Here is a 23503-nt window from a genome sequence, read left to right as displayed (position 1 = left end):
CTCCACAGCCTGCTTGGAATATTCTCTCTCTCTCTCTCTCTGTCTCTCTCTCTCTCTCTGTCTCTCTCTCTCTCTCCCTCCTTCTCTCTCTGCCCCTCACTCCCCTGCTCACACACTTTCTCAAAATAAATAAATTTTTAAAAGTTTATAATTTAGTATTATCAAAATCGTGAAAATTTTATAAAAGATTAAAGTCACAGGGTTGGTTTTTTTTTAATCTTGATAAATTTTAATTGGCTCTTAGGCCACGAGACATGTAAATTTACATGTATCAGTATGGAAGTGTATAAATTTATTAAAACTTTAGGTGCAGTCTAAACAAGTATTAATAATTAGTTAAGTCTTTAACTTTTGTAGCTTTAGGTTCCTTTTCTGTCAAAGAAGCAAATTGGAAAGTATTGTCTATAAGATCTCTTCCAGCCTTAAGATCTTGGACTGTTCTACTTCTTCAGATGCCTGATTCTTACTTTTCTTCTAAATTCATAGTTGGTGGCTTTTAATGGTGATACAAATTATTCTACTCTCTTTCTAATCTGAAATGGCACTGACATACCAGAATGTCCAGCAATGTCAGCATAGTTTTTTATGGTGGCTTTTTCATGGTTTTCAGTGTGACTTAAAAATTAAGTGATGATGACATTGTTTGAACAGTTTGAGCAGCATTGCAAACTAGATGATTTATAAGTCTCATCTCTCTTTTTGGAGTATAATTACTAAATAATAAAAGAAAAATGCCCATGGAAATTAGAAATCATATCTATAGTGCTTGGATCTAGATAATAAGATTCAGATTTAATTATTTTGGGGAAGATTATTTCATGGGTGGTATTACTTTGTGAAGAGTCCCATAATGTCTTTTTATGGTGTTAGCGGTCATTGCTGGTCAGGGCTTACTTAGTTCCTTAATTAATTAGGGGTTATGAAATAGTGGTATTTCAATTTTATCATTCCTTCTTGAATTTTTGTTGGAATACTTCTATAAAGAGAAACTTCCATTCTTGTTAGTTGACCACTCTTATATAGGAAAAGCAGTTTTCAAAATAGAGTTCATTTCCTAGTGTCCTCAACAGGTAACCAGGTAGGTTTTTTTTGGTGTGGGGCAGGCACTGGAGGGGATCAATTATTATGAACTCGTAGATTCACACATACTTGATTCATTTCACTCCATTGCAGTTATTATCCTTATTAGTATTCTAATTATCCCTCCACTGATTGGCAGAAATCTCTTCAAGTTGGGCTCTGAGGCAGAAACCTAAGAGTCAAAACCAAAGAATCTTTAATAATTTTCTTAATATCTGGAATGACTACTTGTTGAAGCTTATGTTAACCTCTTCTTCATAGAGTCAACCATGTCTCTAAGGAGCCTTGGTTTCCTTTTAATGGGCAGTGGTATTTCAAGGTGGCAGTAAAAATAGGGATGTTTGATGTTGGACTGGTCATTGTTTTTAGAGCTTTTCAGTGAAGAGAGCTAGAAAAAAATATGTTTGTGTGTTAGATAACATACTTCAAGGGTTCATACTGATACTTCTGATTCAAATTTAGAACTGTAGGGGTTGGCTTAACCCTTTCTACCTCGTATCTGTTATCTCCTTTTTTTTTTTTTTTTTTTTTTTTTTTCCAACGTTTTTAATTTATTTTTGGGACAGAGAGAGACAGAGCATGAACGGGGGAGGGGCAGAGAGAGAGGGAGACACAGAATCGGAAACAGGCTCCAGGCTCCGAGCCATCAGCCCAGAGCCTGACGCGGGGCTCAAACTCACGGACCGCGAGATCGTGACCTGGCTGAAGTTGGACGCTTAACCGACTGCGCCACCCAGGCGCCCCTGTTATCTCCTTTTTCCATACTATGAACCCTGTTCCTCAAAGACACTACGGATAAAGAATATCTTATAATGACTCTTTACCTTTGTTCCATATTACACACCAAAAATACTCATAATTAGGGTATCAACTCCAATACCAAAGTAATTACTAAAAAAGTTTAAAATTTTTTCCATCTTCTTCTATTTTTTAAGTTGTATTTTACCTACGTTTTCAGAGTATATAACATACTATAGTCTCTTTCATATCCCTTTTAAGCTCTTAGTTCTACGTGTAAATATATATTTGATATTCATTGCCAGTGTTGTTGATGTCTCTCCAGTTGTCCTGTCGATAGCTCATTCTCTAGTGGATCCTAAGGAAGGACTCATGGGCATTAGAGTTCCTGATTTCTTACCTGTCAATGACAGTTTATCTGCTGTCTCAATGCTTAAAAGTCACTTTGGCAGGATATAAAATCTTGGCTCACATTTGCTTTTCTTTGAGCAACTTAAATACATTATTACTCCATTTCCTCCTGGCATAGCAAATTACTGCCAAAGTAAATTGAACATCGTATTTTATTTCCTTTATAAGTCACATGGTTTTTTTTGTTTTTGTTTTTTTAATCTAGGTTACTCAAAGTAATTTTTTTTCTTCAAACTCCATTAATTTTACCAAAATATGTCTTTGTGTTGGTCATTCTGGTTCAGATTTTTCCAAGTGTGTAGTGTGGTCTTTCAGTATATGATTTTTAAAGAAAAATGTATTGATTATACCTGTAAGTATTTTCTGTTTGCTTGCTTTGATGTTCTTCTTTGGGTCCTCCAATTACGCATGTTAGGTTTTCTTTGCTTATTTTCATATTTGTCACTTTCTCTCAAATCCTATGTCTCTTTCTTCATTTCTTTTTTATTTCAGAAATGTCCTCCTTTCCTCATCTTTTTTTTTTTTTTTTTTTTTTTTTTAACATTTATTTATTTTTGAGACAGAGAGAGACAGAGCATGAACGGGGGAGGGCAGAGAGAGAGGGAGACACAGAATCGGAGGCAGGCTCCAGGCTCTGAGCCATCAGCCCAGAGCCCGACGCGGGGCTCGAACTCACGGACTCATGGACCGCGAGATCTTGACCTGAGCTGAAGTCGGACGCTTAACCGACTGAGCCACCCAGGTGCCCCCTTTCCTCATCTTTTTCTCCAAAGACAATATCTGCAGCATTTATTCACACCTCTTTGCCTTTCAATTTAGTCTTCATTTCAGAATTGATATGTTCTTTGATTCCTAATTTTTTTTTTATGTCTCCTGTCACATCATTTCTGAGTTGTTCTCATTCTCATTTACTCTCTTTTCACTTCTTGTATCATATTTAAAATGTCTTTTAGCACCTTTGGAAGTACCAGCTCATAGTATTCATTTGTTTGGAGGTATTGTTACTGTTTGTGATTTGTAGTCGTTTGTGATCTGGACAGGGAGAAGTGGCCCTATTTTATAAGGTTGTTTTTCTGGTGCATTCTTCCTAATGAAGTGGCTCTTTATCTCACCTTGCCTCAGTCTGGTGCCCTCATAATTTGGCTTTGGGGGAGATGCTTTTATTGTCACAAATAGGAATTCCATATCAGTAGTTCTGCCACAATGTAACAACTCTAGGTAGAGGGAGCTTATCTTCTGATTTGCTTCTCTGACTTAATTTTAGTAAGTAAATATACAATGTTATTTCCAGAATAAGTAGTATTTAGTAGCAGATTCATGGGTATTTTTAGAAAATACTTGTAAAATAAAGCCTTTTCAATACTGTTTGAAAAAAGATTCTTACAAGAGGTTGATACTTTTAGAAATGTGAAGTGAATACCAATATGATGTTAAACTGTAGATTACCATGCTTTAGAAGTGACGGATTCATTTTTATTTTATGAACATACCTACCTGTTTATGGCTTTTTTAGTATAAGTTACAGGAACATTGTGCAAACCTGCTTTTATAAAAATGTCAATCTTCTTAAAATACATTAAGCATCAAACATAGTGTAATTGTTCATAGATTTGGGTACTTGAAAAAAATATAGCATGAATGTGTGTGGTTTGTCTTCCTTTCCCAGCTTTTTATGATTTCATCATGTCTATGAACTAATATATACATATTCTTAAATTTAGGTTAAATGTGCACAGTACTGGCCAACAAAAGATGACCGAGAGATGCTATTTAAAGAAACAGGATTCAGTGTGAAGTTCTTGTCAGAAGATGTGAAGTCATATTATACAGTACATCTACTGCAGTTAGAAAATATCAATGTAAGACTTTTCATCCCAAAAGATTGGACCTTATGTGTTGATTTTCTGAATTATTCTTTGTCATTAGATTTGAAGCTTGGGGCTGCACATATATTTCGATATTGTCTATAATACTATATAATCATAATCGTTATGTTTCATATTTATGGTAGCTCTCTGAGGACTCTTGAGAAAACCTAGAAGTTAAGAATTTTAAAGTTCAGCTTGATATATGAGGATTGAAGATAATTTATTAAAATTTCTTGGGGATTGAGAGGGAGAGAGCTTTAGAATGAGGCCACCCTGGATTCAAATCCCAGCTCTGCTGTTGAGTTTAAATGTCCTTGGGACCTGTTTCTCAACTTCCCTCATCTGTAAAGTGGAGATTGTAATAGCTCCCTTTCAGGGCTGTTTTGGCAATCAAATGAAGCGGTGTATGCAAAGCACCTGATGCAGAATAGGTGCCCAGTAAACACCATGGCACTTGGTACTTACAAGAGTAGCAGGCTATTCAAGAAAATAACTTACTGGAATGTTGTTCATTCGAATGATTCACCACAGAGAAATTTGAGGGAAATGGTGAAATAAGTTTAGCATATGGTCTCAAGAACATTTATTTGGATCTTTTCCAGAAATATAAGAATTGTTCCTTATTTTTTGGTTGAGATATGTGTACATGGTGGATTGTGAACCTGCTGCTGTTAAGCTGGGGATCAGGACGTTTCTCCCCCCTTTTACCATCTACCTGTCTTGTGTTGTAATTGGGATAACTGGAAAATATGAAATGAGAGTGATTCTGAGATGCTCTTAGGAGCTAGGGAAACTAGAAAATAGGAAAATGCTGCCAAAAAATAATTTCAGGAATACATCTGTTTCAGTTAACCATTAACTGAATTAAGTGATTAATATGTGATCATTGTCCAAAAAAAGCTTTATAGAGAAGGGATATATAAAGTGCACACGTGCATGCACACACGCGCGTGCACACACACACCACAAATACACGCACTTTTAGTTATGTAGAAATACTTTGTATAGTTGATCTCTTGGAACCCCTCTGTTTTTTGCTGCCCACTCTAAGCACAGGTGCACACAGTGTGCTTAGGGCCCACTCCCAACTGCCCATGACATCCATAACTAAGCTTTTCATGTGATCTCTTAGGTTATCTAAGAAGTCTCAGGGTTGGGAATTACAAGGCTTAGATTTATTTATAAATTTCCCTTACTGTAGTTATTTTGCACCAGCTATTCCATTTACGTATGTCTTAAGTTGCCCTGAGATACATCAATAACTGTTTGTGCAGTGCTTATTCCCAGAAACAGAACTGCTTTTCCATAAACTTCTCATAGTTCTCTGAATCATCTTCTCTTGGTATTTATCCCAAGTACCTCATCTGCTTTGGCATTAAAATTAATTTGGATGGAGAGGGTCATAGATATTTTTCCCTGTTTCTGAAACCTATCCTAATTAAGAGTTGATTAACATGATAAAATAGAATGACTTTTGTATTTTATCATTTTGCAAAGCACTTTTACATATATATCACTTGACCCATATTCTTCCTATGATTTGATAGAGTAAATATTCTTAATATCTCTGTATTTCATGTATTTTTTAAAAACGTAAAATCCATTAGGTTATAGGATTTTTTTCCATAAATAGATTACTCAGCTAATAAGTGACAGGCTCTAGAACTCAAATCCAAATCTCCTGACTTGTAATGATATGGGGCTAAGTCTTTTGAAAAAAGTATGAATTGTCAAAGTAAAGGAAAACACTTGGTTTTGAAGCATCTTTCTGGATTTGAGGCCCGCATGTGAACTGGCCAACCATTGGCCAAAACTGTGTTTTAGTTGCTAGCAACTGTGAGATTTCTTATTGGCCTGGTTCAGAGTCCACCATAATTAATAGCAATATTATGTTTACATTCTACTTTACAATCTTTAGTAAGAGCTAGGAATGTTAGAAGAATAAAGTAGCATTTCAGTGAGAAGCAGAATTGCATTTAACTAGGTACTTCAGTTCTGGAACCAGATGGTCTGAGTTTAAATTCCAACTCTGCCAATCCTGGCTGTATGATTGGTCCCACTATTTACCCTCTATGCCTCAGTTTCTCATCTACAGAATGAGGATAAGGACGCACGTACCTCAGGGTTGCTGTAAGGGTCAAGTGAATTAATGCTGTTAATAGGCCTAAGACTCCATGCAAGAGTCATAATTATTAGCTTTAGTTGTGTGTATCTGTTTCTTTTGTAATATTATTGAGTTGGGAAGGACTGCAGGAGCAAGGGCAGTTGACCAGAACAAGTTGAGGGAGACAAATACCAAAAGAGAGAGAAAGGTGATAGTGCAGTAGGTGAGTGGTCACCCACCTCACCCTGAGCTGCAGAGAACCAGTTTGCTTCTAAAGGAGTCTGACTTGTATGTATTAACAGGTCTGAGGCCAGGGCTATTGTCTGTGCAGACCCTGCTTTTTTAGAGGCCTCTGGTCTAAGAGAGCAGTAAAGCTGCACGCCAGTGACACTTCCCAGTGGCTTCATCAGAGCTGAGTCTGAACTTTTGCCCCTGAATGAAGAGATTCCACCTTTGCTTTTAAAGTGGCCCTGTGGCTTAAGCTACGGAGGAGCTTTTGCAGGGCTTTTATTTTATTTTATTTTTTTTTTTTTATTTATTTTTGGGACAGAGAGAGACAGAGCACGAACGGGGGAGGAGCAGAGAGAGAGGGAGACACAGAATCGGAAACAGGCTCCAGGCTCCGAGCCATCAGCTCAGAGCCTGACACGGGGCTCGAACTCACGGACCGCGAGATCGTGACCTGGCTGAAGTCGGACGCTCAACCGACTGCGCCACCCAGGCGCCCCATAGGGCTTTTAAAATATAAGGTCATCTAGAGTGCTTATTTGTCTTTCAGGATTTTCTTTTCAGTAGCCCTTCACTATTTTCCATAATATTTTTGGCCAGCTTTATGTTTATCAAGTTCCAGGAATACTATTGTAATGCTGGCTGCCTTCTATTTCTCTGTCCCTGTAGAGTTGCCCAAAACAGGATGAGTGCCTAATTATTGTGATGCTCAGCTGGGATTTGATTCAGAATAGTTTAAACAATTTATCCCACCTGGAATGTTATCTTCTCTTCTCTGCCTATTTATATCCTGCACATCCTTCAGTACCACCTTGTGGCCCATTCCTTACTTAGGTCTTTCTCAACTTATCTCTGACACATTCATTCCTGACAGCTATGATGATCTTACACTTCTCTCCATAATTTAAATTTTACCATCTTATAGTATAGGTATTTACTTTGACTCCATAACAAGGTTCTCAGCTCCCTATGGATAGTCCTTACCTGTTAACTTTGTGCTCCCCTCTGCCATTGCACTGAGTATGTGGTATTCTAAAACACAGTCATGATCCTTCCACCTTGCTCTTAAAAAATCCTTCTGTTGCAGGGGTGCTTAGGTGGCTTAATCAGTTATGCGTCTGACTTCGTCTCAGGTCAGGATCTCCTAGTTCGTGGGTTCAAGCCCCGCATTGGGCTCTGTGCTGATAATTCAGAGCCTGGAGCCTGCTTCATATTCTGTGTCTCCCTCCGTCTCTCTGCCCCTCCCCTGTTCACACCCTGTCTCTCAGAAATGAATAAACGTTAAAAAAAAAAAAAATTTAAAAATCCTTCTGTGGACAATGCAGAAGTCCAGGGCCCAGCACAGCCTGGTCCTTCCTACTTGTCCACCTCCATCTCCTTCAGGTACTCAGGGTTTGTTCTCAAACAGGTTGTTGGTTGGGGGCCCGCACCTCTGTGTATTGCTTTTCTCTCTGCTTAGAATGCAAGTCCCATGCCTACCTGTTTCTGTCACTCTCCTCCTGATCTAGTGAGTTCTGTTCATCTTTCAAAATGAATTGCAGTAACTAAATCTTTAATACAGATTGTACAATGATCGTGGCAAAAATTGATGAGGGACTGAACTAAGGCACTTACAGTGAGATACAGATTTGATTAAAAAAAAAAATCTGAAAAAAAAAAATCTGCATTTAGGAGATAAGGTTCCCAAACTTCGCTACTCCTTCATGTAGAGGAAGTATTAAGTAAATATTTCCAAAACATTGGAAATGTGGAGAGGCTTACAATTGATAGGAGCTTTTTAGGAGCTACAATAGAAGCAATTGGTATAATTATTTCAGAAAAGGTATCTGTTAAGCATTTACCATGTCCAGGCATAAGTTGGGTACTTTACATTTAATGTTTCATTTATTCCTCACAATAGCCTTATAAGGTAAGTACTGTTTGTAACCATTTACAGATGACAGTATTGGGCTAATGAAAGTCTTCTGGGAATATTATCTTGGTACTTCTGTAAATACCTGAAGTGTGAAAATAATTGGGCCTAGGACCAAAGAGCTATATAGATTTCTTTATAATAGAAATATAAATGGAAAATTCACAATCTTATTTATCTGTATAAAATAATAGTTAAACTTGAATTTGAATCACTTTAGGTAGCATACACTTAAATTGCCATAGCTGACTGTTCCCCATTGTCTTATACCTACTCCATTCATAGATTATCTTCCTGGCTTCCATATATAATGAATTAGATATCCTTCAAGGATAGACTTCTCCTTCAACAACTGCAAATAAGATTTTGTCTTAAAAAGAGCAATGAACCACTGGCATTTTTGCAGTGTGGTATACATAACACAGCATTTTACAAAGAAGGTTTGGCAGGCACGTGCACATGGGGATGCAGATGGGGGCAGCCACCTAATTGCGGTTGCAACCAGGTATGTGTGGGGTGTGAGGTCAACAGTGGGAGGGAATGGAAGACGCCAACTGGGCAGCACAGGAGGACTGATGTGATTTGGTAACCTGGGAGAAGAAAAGGCTGCTTCCACTAGTTTTGAAATAAGGAGTTTGTCAAAAATTGTTAAGTCTACGTGTAGAGCTTGTTTGGAATAAAGATGAATTTTGTTTTAGCTCTCTAGTCTTTGGCTACCCTTTTTTCCCTCCTCTCATTTTTTTTCCAGCATGAAGAGGAGGGAAAAGAGATCTAATCAAGCATATAAACATTCCTTTTTTTATCTCAGTACTAAACATATGGATCTTATTGCTTCATGAAGTGGTCCGTTGGGAACTGTATGATTTTTGTGAACTGTGATTTTGAATCTTGTTTCAGTAGGGGCACATTAATAAAACTAAACTTCTCAAGAAGTTCTTTAATTTGGTCCTGTTAGGGGAAAGAAAAAGACTGATTCTCAAAAACCTATTAGTGGGAAGACTGCATCATACAAACAGTCGTGAACATTTCTGGAAACCGACTTTGAGTATCCCAGACAGCATGACCTGAATTTGAAAAAAATCAAGAGACTGCTAGTCTTGAGCCAAAATCATACAAGCAGAGAAAAAGGAAGCAGTTGCTCAGGATTGTGGGTTAACTATAGGTTTTGAGCCAGGAGGTGATGCAATAAGTGAGCATACAACCACTTGGGAACACTGAGTCACACCCTGCAGAGCACGGCTCGCAGGAGAGCGGGGTTCTGGTGCCACCCCTCCGAGACCTGGGCGCTGCAGCAGGTCCACACAGGACCTGCTTGGAGCTCATATGGATCAAGTCTGGCCCCGCTGTGTTATTGTCAGCACTGCATAGTGGCAGATGACCACAGCAGGGCAGTTGTCAGGGGAGAAAAGGGGTTAAACACTCCCACTGAAATCTTAGACCCCATTTAAAGTAAAATGTGACTGAGTTCTCTATGGCTCTGGGCCAGCCAGAGACCAGCCACTTTAGCCCATTCCTCTGTTGGTGTTGTGTTGTTACATGTCCATTTATGGCTTTGTAAGAGGAAACTGAAGTTTAGCCTTCTTAATTTGGAATGTTTTAAATATCATTTTTAATAAAGTAAATTTAATTCCCTTTTTTTAAATATATAGTAAGATACAGTCTTTTCAGTGTACAGTTCTGAGTTTTGACAATGCATTCAATTGTATAACACCCCTCCCCCATCAAAGTACAGAGCAGCTCCATCACCTTCCCCCTGTGAGTCTTACAAATTTTCCCAGGTTGCCTGTGTACAGTCAGCCTCACCCCACTCCCAGCTGCTGGCAACCACTGAGCTGGTTTCTATCCCTATAATTTTGCTTTTTCCATACTGTCATATCAATAGGATTATATAGTATATAACCTTTAGAGTTTGGCTTCTTTCACTTACCATGCTTACTTTGGAATTTAAAAGGAAATGATTTGAAATCTAGTAATCCCAGTGATCACTTTAATTAATAATAGAGAAATCATCTAGTACCTTCAGTATATTGAGAACCTATGGATCAGAGTATCTTTGGAATTGTGAAAGCCGAATGTTAAGAAAAATCAATCGCTAAAAGTATATAATTTGAAATTAAAAAGTTTCTGCATGTATTTTATCAGTGTTATACCTCATATAACCAAATCTGGGATTTGGGAGTCTTAATCTCTACTTAAAAAAAAAAAAAAAAGGAAAATTTATTTTCTAAAAAATGAAAGTTAACCTTAATTTTGAAAACTGGTACCAAAAGCACAATGCTGTAATAATAATCTTTAGCTCTTAACCATTAAAAATAACTTTTTAAAATGTTGCTTATATGGCTTCTCCCTCCAAAAACGTCCTATAATGAAACTGAGAAATTGTGCAGAGACATGCTTGAGGGTTACTGCTTCGTTTACAGAAATGAAGACGAGAAGGCACCGAAGTGCTCCTTGGGGCAAAAGCAGCTGGCAGAAGCTTAGGAACATTTTCATAATGAGTTAGTCAGAAATAAAGCTCATCAGGAATATCCAGGAAGTGATAGTGAATGCCAGGCAGGCTTTAAGAGACAGGAAGCATTTAGCATATTGGTAAACCATTTTAGCACATCACAAAGTCATATAAACAGTTTTAGGATTGGAAATTATTGCCATGGGGAAAAGCAGCAATTAGAAGAGCAATTTCAATAAAAAATGTGAAGATTGTTTCTTTAAATTAATTCTTGAGTTGCTTCTCTGAGCCTGGGTAGCACAATCTACAAGATGACTTGTATAATGAGAAAAATTATATCTGAAAAATCTTGGGAGTGCTTAAAAAGGAAACCACTAAAGAATGTAAAATTATACTGGTAGAATTTTTTTTTAATAGAAGAAAAAAACCCATGATATATGAATTAAAATACTGGCAACATGTATGGTTCAGGTTAGTGGCTAAGAACCCAGACTACTGCTTCCGATTCTGGTCTGCTGTTTTCTAAATCTGTAACCTTGGGTAAATTGCTTAACCTTTGGCTTCGGTTTTCTCATCTAGAAAATGAGTTTTAATAGGATTGTTGTATGAGTTGAATACATAAAAAGCTTAGAACATGCCTGCGAAATAATGTTTTAGAAATGTTAGCTATTATTAATAAATTCCAGATTCTCCTAAAGAACTCCAAACTTGTGTGAGTGATTATCAGAAACCAAATGAAAAATCATGGTACAAAAGTCCATAAGGATTAAAAGCATTACACAAAATACATAATCTCTCTGAAATAGTTTTTTTTTTTTGTTTTTTGTTTTTTTAAGAAATTAGAACTAACTTTTCCCCCCTTGATTTTCACTTTGTAGAGTGGTGAAACCAGAACAATATCTCACTTTCATTATACTACCTGGCCAGATTTTGGAGTCCCTGAATCACCAGCTTCATTTCTCAATTTCTTATTTAAAGTGAGAGAATCTGGTTCCCTGAATCCTGAACATGGGCCTGCAGTGATCCACTGTAGTGCAGGCATTGGGCGGTCAGGCACCTTTTCTCTAGTAGATACCTGTCTTGTTCTGGTAAGTGCTTCTTATGATCTAATTTTAGTCTTGTTTAATTTTTACGGTTTCCACTGGCAGAAGTAAGCTCTAATACCACTATCCCAGAACTGTGATTTTCAAACTTCAGCCTTCTTTCAGAAAAACCTAAACAAACCTCATTTATACCCTTTGAACTGCCTCTTATTTGTGAGAGTGCTGGTCCTGTGTCCAAGGTGATTCTAGAGATCTCCCAGAAGACTTTTTTTTTGTTTGTTTTTTTCCTGGTAGCTTTATATTACAAAAACAATAAGCCTCCTCCCTCTTTGTTTCTCAAATATAAATTGATACGTAATATTGAATTCCTGCCTCCACAGACAAGCACTTCATTTCTCTTGCCTGAGTTTCCTTATTTACAAACTAAGGATAATGACACTGTTCCTCACGGGGGTGTTGTGAGAATTAAATGAATTAATACATTTAGAGTACTCTGAAGAGTCTCTGGTATTTTGTGAGATACAAATAGATGTTAGTATTGTTATTCCCCTGAGACTCCGATATGTGCCCCCAAGGGCTGTATTCTTTCTCACCACCCCATTCCCAGCCCCAGCCTGGATACAGGACATTTTTTAAATGTCCATTTTTCCTTACTTGGGTACAGAGCACCTCTAGAGTATAAGAATAGTTGAGTCTTAATACACCTACCGTATTACTTTACCACTCTGCCTATATGTAATATACTTCAATCAAAAACTGAATTGTTATATGGCAATTCATGTAACAATTGTTACATGTAACCAATTGTTACTGGCTAGCTCAGTCAATAGAGCATGCAACTCTTAATCTTGAGGGTCATGAGTTCAAGCCCCATGTTGGGCATAGAGCATACTTGATTTAAAAATAAAATAAATTTTTTTTAAAAAGATGTTTAAAAAAAAGCCAGAGTGTTACATTAAAGTGAACTTTGACATGTTTAAAAACTCTGGTATCTATTCAGTTAATGGTGAATATTAAAAACTGGATTGTGTGTTTGTGCCTATTCCCTGCCAAACATAACTTCCACTTTTTGTTTTTCATTTGTGGTGAGGAGTACGGTGGTTATAACACCAGATCTATAGTCCAGGGCTGGTGGGGCGGCTCAACAGTGTCATAGTGCATCTAGGCTCTTTCTGTCTTCTCCACCATCTCTAGGTGGCTACTGGACACAGACACGAAGGCAGAAGGGCACTGGGCAAAAAAAATTACTTCTGCCAAGACCTTTAAGAAAAAAAGAAGAGCACTAATCTCGTGGGTTTATCTTTACATTAAGCCAGAACTGGCCATAAATCCTTCCTTAGGCAAACACTGGCCAGACTGAATGAGATTACTGTGATTGGTTTGGAATCAATTGTATATCAGCTAAAGGCTTCCACCTACTGCTTGAACAGTTGAGGTGTGGGGGTGATGGTGGATTGGGGTGCCTGTTTTGTACAGAAAGAGTTACAGTTGCAGTGGTAACTTCTTGTTCTTGGGGGACACACACTGCTCATTGTAAAGCGCTTAGCAGCTATCCTGTATTGCTTCTTTTCCCTAGACCCTAACAACAGAAGGCTTGAATAATTTTTACCTTTCTTGCAGATGGAAAAAGGAGATGATATTAACATTAAACAACTGTTACTGAATATGAGAAAATATCGAATGGGACTTATTCAGACACCAGACCAACTCAGATTCTCATATATGACTATAATAGAAGGAGCAAAATTTATAAAGGGAGATTCAAATATACAGGTAAATTTTTTTAGGGGAAAAAATACCTGTGTATTATATATGATTAGCATCAAATAACTGCACTCCATTTAAGCACATATTTTCTCCCTTCCTTCCAAAAAGCATATTTACATTCACGTGGTAAATCCAGCTGGCTGTCTTAAAACTAAAGTTTAAGCTTATTGCCTCATACATACCTCAGCCTCATGTTAAATCCTTCCTGTTACTCAAAAGCCCCAGTGGGAATAAGATTTCATTAAAGAAAGCGAAATGTTTATGTAAGGAGGGTATAAGCATTTAAGTATTAAAATAAACCAGAAATTGTTCGTACTTTCAGCTCATTAAAAACCTGACCTGTGATTATAGAATAATTCATGTAATAAATACTTAATTTTATAACAGTGAGCAACTTGAGTACTTATGGCAGACATAATGAAATTCTAGTACAAAGTTATGTTTCTCTGGGTTGCTGGCTGTACTCTCATGAAGATATTTTTATTCCACATTTGCAAAGACTATGTTCAAAGACTGATATCAGAAATCTGTGTAATGTACTAACATAAAATGTAAAATAGAAACAGAAATAACAACAGACCCCCATTTCTTGTCTGATCTGATCACATAGTATTGAACATAAGTCGATAAAATCTCTTTATGTTTCTCTTATGAACACATATACTGGGTCTTTCATATCTGTGATTACTAGCCAAGACAGGAATATTCTGAATAAACCGCCTTTTATAACTCACATCAGGCCATCTGTCATAATGGAATTAAATATAAGTTAGGTGTCGTGTAGATTTCAGAGACATTAAAATATTCTTAAGCAGTTCTGTTCCTCAGCTAACTCTTCTCATCATTAGTATAATTGTAACTATTCAAGACAAACTATTATCGGTGAGATTTTAAAGTTTTATTAAAATCATGGGGCGCCTGGGTGGCTCAGTTGGTTAAGTGTCTGACTTCGGCTCAGGTCATGATCTCACGGTTCATGAGTTCAAGCCCCACGTCAGGCTCTGTGCTGACAGCTCAGAGCCTGGAGCCTGTTTCAGATTCTGTGCCTCCCTCTCTCTCTCTGACCCTCCCCCGTTCATGCTGTGTCTCTCTCTGTCTCAAAAATAAATAAACGTTAAAAAAAAATTTAGAGTTTTATTAAAATCTTGCCATTTGCAACATCATGAATGGAGCTAGAGAGTATAATACTAAGCGAAATCAGAGACAAAGATAATTACCATATGATTTCGTTCATATGTGGAATTTAAGAAACAAAACAAGCAAAGGGAAATAAAGTAAGAGGCAAACCAAGAGACTTAACTGTAGAGAACAAACTGATGGTTACCAGAAGGGAAGTGGGTGGGGAGGTGGGTTAAATAGGTGATGGGGATTAGGAAGTGCACTTGTGTTGATGAGCACAGAGTGATGTATGAAATTGTTGAATTACTAAATGGTGTACGTGAAACTAATATAACAATGTATGTTAACTGGAATTAAAATAAAAACTTTAAAATGAAGAAAGAAAAAAATAAAGTTCATTTAAAAGGTTTTTTTTCAAATATTTATATAGCATTAACGAATACTCTTTAATAAAGAGAAATATTGCATCAGTCCACAAGGTAGTATGTAGCTTAGCTTAGCCCACAAAGCATGAGACCCTTCTTCCATTAGGAAAATGTCTTTTATATCCCAGTGAACTCTCCAGTTTAAATCTGGAGTTTAAAAAAGTTAAGTAGTTATACCAGACTTTTTTCACAGACTTGTATGTTCCCTAGTTGTTTCACTGCTCATCTCCTGGATGTTCTTAACACACTAATTGCAGGGAAAGTGTGCCATCCTTTGGATAGTATCTCTCCCTCCACTTTAAAATTTTTTCAAGTTTCTTTAGTTTCAGAAAATATACACACTTACTTTGAGAATCTTTTTCACTACAGAGATGAATTTTATGAACATACTTTTTGTGGACTTTATTATTATGACAGTGTAGTTTGTGACGTGGGAGAGTTTTTTCTGTCTCAATTTATATGGTACGGTGTAGCCATCAGAATCTCCTTTTGGCTTCATTAGCACTTCATACAAACCCAAGGCATTCTCTGCCCCTTCTTCAGGAAGACATTGGAAATGTCTCTGTATTTTTCAGGTACTAAGGATCAAAAAAGCCTATTACCCATTTGGAGGGGTCAGTTTCCACAGAAATGATCTTAAGGCTCCTATAATTTATATGTGCTGTAATTTTTTTAATTATAATGAGTATCTGTATTTTAATGAGTAAATATGTATGGGTTTATCTTACATAGATATTTTTCTCCTCCTGGAACTTTGCTATAATACTGTATGTAGCCATTAACCACATGTGTTACTGAGTACTTGAATTATGGCTAGTTGGAGTCAAGATCTGCTTAAAGTGTAAAATACATACCAGATTTTGAAGATTAAATACAGGGAGAAAAAGTATAAAATATCTCAATAATTTAAAAAATATTGATTATATATCTAGGGCACCTGGGTGACTCAGTTTGTTGTCTGACTCTAGATTTTGGCTATGGTCATGAATTCACGGTTCATGAGTTTGAGCCCTGTATTGGGCTCCGCACTGACAGTGTGGAGCATGCTTGGGATTCTCTCTGTCTCCCTCTCTCTGTCCCTCCCTTGCTCTCTGTCTCTCAAAGTAAATTAAAAAAAAAAAAAAAAAACACTTTAAAATATTGATTGTATGTTCAAATGACAGTGTTTTTTATATTGGGTTAAATAAAACATAGCTAAAATTCATCTTTTTTTAACACAGCTGCTAGACATTTGAAAATTGTAAATGTCACTATATTATATTTCACTGGACAGTGCTGTTCTAGAACCTTAGCTTAGAATAAAAATCTAAGAAAAGGAAAGTTCCCCGAAATCCTAAATTATAAGATCTAAAGTTAATGTAGAAACCCCAAACTGCATGAATATAACTGTAGCCCATGAAATTGTCTCTTTTGACATACAAGGATATGATAGCCAATTTATAAGATGACTCTTCTTTCTCTCCATATGCCTACCTCCTCCTCTTTACCTCTGAATTTTAGGGAAAGTTAATATTTATAAGAAGAAGGAAGCTTCTTTCTATGTGAGCATGGTGGCCAGGGGTGTGGGAGGGTGATACTTCCTGAACCTGTGTCCCCCCAGAGAACTGTCCATTCAGCAGCACCCAAACCATATTTCTTAGTCTCTGTTATTTGTTCCTAAAGGGGATATCTGTCTTCACCTTCAGTCTTAATTTAGATTTGTATTGTGTGAGTGGTATTTTCATTATTGGATACAATTTTATGTTAGTGTTCCTATGAAGGTTTTTGACATATGTGGATATAAAGTGATTTAGAACCTGTCAGGAGAAAGGAGAGCTGTTAATATACACATCAAAGGTGATTGTTTCTGAAATCAATAAATACATGCTACATAATTGTAATCATTGGGAATTTCCAATGACCTTGACCTACGTAGATAAATACAGGTAAGTTCTAGTTGTCTCTAAAAATATATCATTTACCGTACATCTTTCTTGGAACATGGCTGGGCATAAAAACACATTGTAGTTACTGGTATTACCACATATTAGCACACTCCCGGTATCCATGGTGACAGCAAACTTCACAGAGTAAAATATCCAGATTGGCAATTCAGAATTAATCTTGTAAGATTAAGATCTTGTAAGATCAAGTTTAACTGCTCCTTCGAGTGACTTTCTTCAGTGAAAGTTGGGTAGGGTGGGGTTGCAGGCACTGTGCAGGGTGATGTGCAGGCAGCACGTGATGTGTGGGGTTTCGTTCAGTATGAGTGTAGAATTAGAAAGGGAGATGAGAAACTCTCAGTCCAGATAAGCTGTCCTCCAGGCCTTCAGATGAGAGCTTGAATGAAGTAGCTGAAGGCAGTATTGATTCCTTGGCTTCACCAGTCAGCAGTGACAAGCCTAGGCAGATGATTCTGGACTGCCTGCTTGCTTGTGGGTCACAGGGAAGGCAAAGTTGAGTGAGTTTGCTGCCCAGAGACATGGCAAAATGACATTTTCTTTAAAAATTCACTAACATTAAATACCTCCTTTCCTCCACTCCCATCCCTTTTGCTGAATCCTTTTCATGTTGACAGATTCTGAAATTTGTTGCATATTCTGGGAAATGGTCCAGTAAGACTTGATTTTTGTCATTGTTTTGTTTATTGACATTGTTGAGTTTTGTCCAAGTATAAGGCCAAGTTGTTATAACTAGGACCCAGTGAAGAATTGAAATTAAAAAAAAAATTTTTTTTGAACAGCCTAAATTCTGGAGACAATTTCACATTTTTATTGGGTACTTTCTTAAACTATGTGGTATCTGAAATTGATGAGCTTTTCACAGGTACAGTTAATCAGGGATTATAGCATTAAAATCTGGGCCTGCTGTTCATTAGCTGCATAACCTGGGCAAATTACTTCTGTTCTTTCAGCCCATCTCATCTGTAAAAGGGGATAATCATAGCAGAGGTAGCACCTCCCTCCTGAGGTTCTTCTGAGGATTAAGAGCTGGTGCAGTTGAAGTTTTAGGTCAGTGTGGGTATAGTAAGTGCTTGAGAAGTTTCCCCACATGCATCTTCAATATACAAAATGCTGTCTGGGCTGAGTAACAAAAATGTAAAACAGGGGAAGAAAGAAACCTGACATAGTCATCTGAAGTGAAAACATCTTACTCTTGGAGCACCTGGGTGGCTCAGCCAGTTAAGCATCCCACTCTTGGTTTTGGCTCAGGCCATGATCTCATGGCTTTGTGGGTTCGAGCCTCGAGTTGGGCTCTACACTGGCAGTGCAGACGGAACCTGCTTGGGACTCTCTCTCTCTCTCTCTCTCTCTCTCTCTCTCCCTCCCTCCCTCCCTCCCTCCCTTCCCTACTCATGCTGTTTCTGTCTCAAAATAAATAAATAAATAAATAAACTTTAAAAAACACATCTTACTCTTACGTTTCATTACAACTGTTTCTCAAATATTGGCAGAATGTTCTTTCTGGATGTGGTTTACATCACATCCTATGAGGTCCTTGCTTAGGAGAGGTTGGTTCCATTCCATTATTTCTCACATAAGTTCAGAGACTTCTTTCATTGATGTCTTTCTGGCCTCATCTCTCAGGGCCAAGCTCCACATGTTCTTCATCTGCTTAGTCAGATTGTACCATACTGTATTACACCCTGTCCTCCAAATGTAGCAAATTACAAAATTTTACATTCTCTAAGTGTTTTGTAAATTACTTTTAAAAAGAGACACATTAATTATGCATCGCAATAAAATAGCTATATATGGGAAAGGTGGAATGTGGTAAAATGCCTTTTTCCTTTTTAAGTCCTCTGTTGTAGGGTAGTGAAACAAGTTCGAAACTAATTTATCAGTGTATCAGTGAATTTTCCAGGGATTTTTTTTTTTTAATCTGAATATATAAGCATTGTTTTTAACCATGCAGTTTTTTAACCAAAGCAACTCCAGGGAAAGATTGTTTCACTACGTTCCAGACTAGTATAAATTACAGTGTTACATCTCTATTCAAGAACATTAAAATCCTCAGGCAGTAAGTTACAGAATCTCTTATTCATTAGATTCCAGACTCCATGCTTCTGTGATAGGATCTTCTAAGAGGGCCACCCCTGTCCATACCAGGTCATTTTGCACCAGTTTCAGAGTCACAGATCATCCACACCATTGGCTCTTGCTGCCACCTTTTCTAGTCTTGTCATTGTCAGAGAGATGGATTGTTGTGTTCCCAGCCCTTGAAGGACTTGAGGTGTTCCCATGCCAAGGTTATGCTTGTCTTCTCCCTCTCTGGCTAGCACTTTGTCACTGCCTTCATCTTCCAGGTGCTCAGGTACACTTTGTACCTCTTCCTCTCTTACAAGGGATGGTGACATTGAGGGCAAAGGAATCTAACATTTGCCAGACATGGTGCTAGGCATGTTATGTCTCATTAATCACAACAGGTGATGACAGCCTGTTTGACAGATGAAGGAAATGGAATTTCTCTTCATCTTGGTCTAAATCCCACCTCCTCTATAAAGTCCAAGCATGCTAGCAGAGTTTTCTCTAGCCTGGTGATGGGCTTGCTACCTGAATCTGCTAGCATATGTGGTAGGAAAAAACCAAATTAAAGTCCTCTGGCATCAGAGAGACCTGCCTGGAGATCTCACTGTTGTTTCTCCACCAGACCAGACTGTGGCAAGGAACTAGGACATGCTAGATCACATTCAAATGCCATCTTGGTCACTGTTTCCAGTGATAACATACCTGTGGGTTAGGAGTCCAGCAGAATCCAGCTTTGGCTAAAATCTTCCTATGACTCATAGTTTGGTGAGGTCCTGGTATGGTTTATCTTAAATAGGTTAAAGTCCACTAAATTTCATTAAGATTCAACTATATAGTGATGTATATAAATATTAAATGCTATATTATTTTTTAATTTTGAACTTACCCATCTACAAGAGGTTTTGGTAAAATGCCTTTTTTTTTGTTTGTCAGCATCACAGGGTTTTCTTAAGTTGAATCTAGAATTTCAATTCATATATCCTTCTTATTTAAAGAAAACCACAATTTTAGTATTTGCATTTGTTTTTCATTTCTCTTCCCTACCTAGAAACGGTGGAAAGAACTCTCTAAGGAAGACTTATGTCCTGCTTTTGATCATTCACCAACCAAAATAATGACTGAAAAATACAATGGAAATAGGATAGGCCTAGAAGAAGAAAAACTGACAGGTGACAGATACACAGGACTATCCTCTAAAATGCAGGATACCATGGAGGAGAACAGCGAGAGGTAAGCTGATGGCAATAGTATGCTTAAAAAGATGAGACTTTTTTATTTTAATAAATTCAGTGGATATGAACTAATATAGGACTTTTGTTTATTGAATTAATGTAGCTATTCACTTACTTATTACCTAAGGGTATTTGAGTAGTATATGATGACATTGTTGATCTCAAAAGCGCTTTTGCCCTATTATGAGGCCAGTACTGATAGAAACCAGTTGGAAAATGGCTTAACTCAATACTAACTTGAGTGCTATAAAGTTAATATAATTAAATGCTAAAACGTACAGTATATAGAAAATAAGTTGTACGAATACCTAACATTTGTACAAGTTTTCGTGTTCATATTTATGGTTGTAATGGAATTGATAATATGCCTTTAATGAAATGATAAAATAGTTAAATGAATATTTAAGCATCATTCCATTATTGGAAGGGGAAGAGTCTTTTAAAAAAAAAAAATTACACAAAATGCCCTTTTATACTTTCTGAGTTTTGAAGCCATAGGAATCTGTAAACGATTTCAGTTTTTAAGCATTTCCATTTCTAAGGCTCTGATTATCTCTCACCAGTTAGGAAGCTGGTATCCTCAGGTATGAGTGAAAGAGCTCATTCATTTCCTCTCTTCATCTGTCAGTGATGTTCTCTCTCTTCTTTTTGTCAAATAGCTTTTTGTGGAAAATTGCATGTTGTAGTCCTGTTTGTTAACACTGGGATTTTGGGGCACCATGAAAATTTCTCCTATACATTACAGTAGCTTCACTTCTGTTCTCCTATACATTACAGTAGCTTCACTTCTGTATTTCACCAGTATAAAAATTACCTGAAACCCTATGACAGGTAACATGACAATAAATACATATGTGTTATTATGTATTGTACTGAAGAGTTTAGTGACTTAGCAGTGTTACTCCTTATTTATGGCTCTAGTGGTTTTAAACTAAAGTTAAAGCATGAAGTTGCTTATTTATTCCTTCTTTCACTTTAATTAGAATACTTTTAAACCAAGAGATAAAAATTGTTTTAAATTGTCTTTATCGGTAATAAGATTCTCAGGTTCCTAATGTTGTTGTTTTGGCTAGTACCATGTGCAGAATTAAATGGAACACAGGCTTGATGATTGAATCGGTATCCTTAGTATTTCAAAAGTGTTGATTTTTAATCTTTCCTAAAGAGGAAAACCACTCAGGAGTTACAGAGTGATTGCGGAGGTGGTTTTATTGGGGGCAGGGGAAGTGGTGTGTGCATACATAGGTTGTTTGCTCCCCCCACCCCCAGGATAGAGCAGACCAGGTCGGGCTTGAAAGCAGAGGCAGGGCCCCAGTAGGAAAGTAAGGATTGTGAACAGAGAAGACTGAGAGCAAGGTTGTAGAAAAGTGAAAGGGCATAAAAGAAAGATTGCCATGAAAAATTGTATTGTTCAATCCTAATAAATTTTAATACTGATCTTATAGCTTTGCATTAGGAAGGCTAATAAAATAAATCAAGATCTTATTGAAGGAATTTCAGTTTCAAGGGAATAGAACACAATACTTTTTCTTTCATTTTCATTATTAAATATCCTTCAAGTCAGTTTTTTCATAATGAAGGTCACATTCCTATAGTCATGAAATAATTTAGTGAGTTATACAAAAAGCATTTTTAAAATAATAGAATACAATAAAATAGAAATTAGAGTTTAAATTAGAGGATAAAATAGATCAGAGTATCACAGATAATAGCTAAGTATTTTAACATCTTTACATAATATAGTAATTCTATACATTGGCATATATATTGTGCATGTATAAGTGTATTTATGTGTGAGGCTACTTTGATGTGATGACCGTAAGATATTTCTTGCTGTTAAAATTTAAAAGCCAGTGTTCTCAATTATAGTGTAACCCATAAACCCAGGTCACTGAGTGGAGAACAGTTTGGATAAATGAAAAGTCAGGTTACTTGGATCCCTTCTCCTTTGTGTTTGCATAGCATGAAGTATGCCTGTCAGGACATGTATTGGTAGTAGCCTGCTGTGGGTGCCACTGTAAGGAATTCCATGTGGCCTTCCGAAGGCAAGGGCCCACGGGAACCGTTCCCTACCGATTTGTGGCTTTTGAATCATAGAATTGTTTAGACCTGGGAAGGTTATTACATGGGCATAATTTCCTTAGGCCCAACTAAGTAAATAAAGATTCACAAATAGAGAATAGTTCTTATTTCTCTCAAATTGCATTCTTAAATTAAGTAATGTCATCTCTTGGTACTTGTTTTCGTTCCATTCCTGAAAACATATAGTACATTTTTGGAAAGCAAGAGCCTCTATTCCATTATTCTACATGGGAAAGAATTCTGTTTTCAACCCAACCAAAACCACAACCAGTTTCTCTAAATATCATAAAAATCCTCTTTAAAAAATCCTCATGGGGTGCCTGGGTGGCTCAGTTGGTTAAGCATCCGACTTCCAGCCCAGGTCATGATCTCATGGTTCGTGGGTTCGAGCCCTGTGTTGGGCTCTGACCCTATTGGGGTTCTCTCTCTCCCCCTCACTCTGCCCCTCCCCGACTTGCTGTCTCCCTCCCTCTCTCTCTCTCAAAAAAAAAAAAAAAAAGAAAAAAAAAGAAAACCTCTTAAACTCTTACATAATATTTAAAGCACTAATTACATAATCATGTAACAGTAAACTCATATTGGAGTTATATGGTAAATATCAACACTAGATAAAAATTATAATTATCTTCTATATTGCAATGAAATTTTTAAATGAAATAATCTATTAAAGATTCTATCTGAATTGCACCCTGGTTGTTTGGCCTCATGCTTCTGGCAGGAGAAAGTACATGTAATCTTTTACATATTTTATATATGTTTCACCTGCACTTGAATACAACTTAATTTCTTTTCACTGGAAGGTACACACATATTTGTTAATAATGAATTTTAAATTCAGGTAATAATTTTTGCAAGTCATTACAGCAGAGTTCAGACTGCCAAAGATACCCAGGTGTATAATAGGTAAAGTGGGGAAGACATTAAAATTCAAAGGGCACACAGAGATAAGCAAAATAGAGCCTCAAGTTGCCAACATCTTTAGGGAGTAAAACAAGATCCAAAATTAGCAACATGACTTATTTACTGTAAATTAAATGC

General features: G+C 37.0%; 1 protein-coding gene across 4 annotated transcripts in view; it reads left to right on the top strand.

Annotated features, from left to right (window-relative positions):
* Positions 1–23503, top strand: part of PTPN2 (protein tyrosine phosphatase non-receptor type 2) — an 86332-nt gene that overhangs the window by 52900 nt on the left and 9929 nt on the right. For all 4 annotated transcript variants that reach the window (XM_049620491.1, XM_049620490.1, XM_049620489.1 and 1 more), the window contains exons 5-8: positions 3951–4088; positions 11669–11878; positions 13454–13606; positions 20200–20381. In XM_049620491.1, the coding sequence (XP_049476448.1) occupies positions 3951–4088; positions 11669–11878; positions 13454–13606; positions 20200–20381 (683 nt within the window). The remainder of the gene's footprint in view (positions 1–3950; positions 4089–11668; positions 11879–13453; positions 13607–20199; positions 20382–23503) is intronic.

This window comes from Panthera uncia (genome assembly GCF_023721935.1).
Source record: "Panthera uncia isolate 11264 chromosome D3 unlocalized genomic scaffold, Puncia_PCG_1.0 HiC_scaffold_8, whole genome shotgun sequence".
NCBI classification, from domain to species: Eukaryota; Metazoa; Chordata; class Mammalia; order Carnivora; family Felidae; genus Panthera; species Panthera uncia.
Note: the sequence above shows the minus strand (reverse complement) of the source record. Positions and strands in the feature narration are given on the sequence as shown.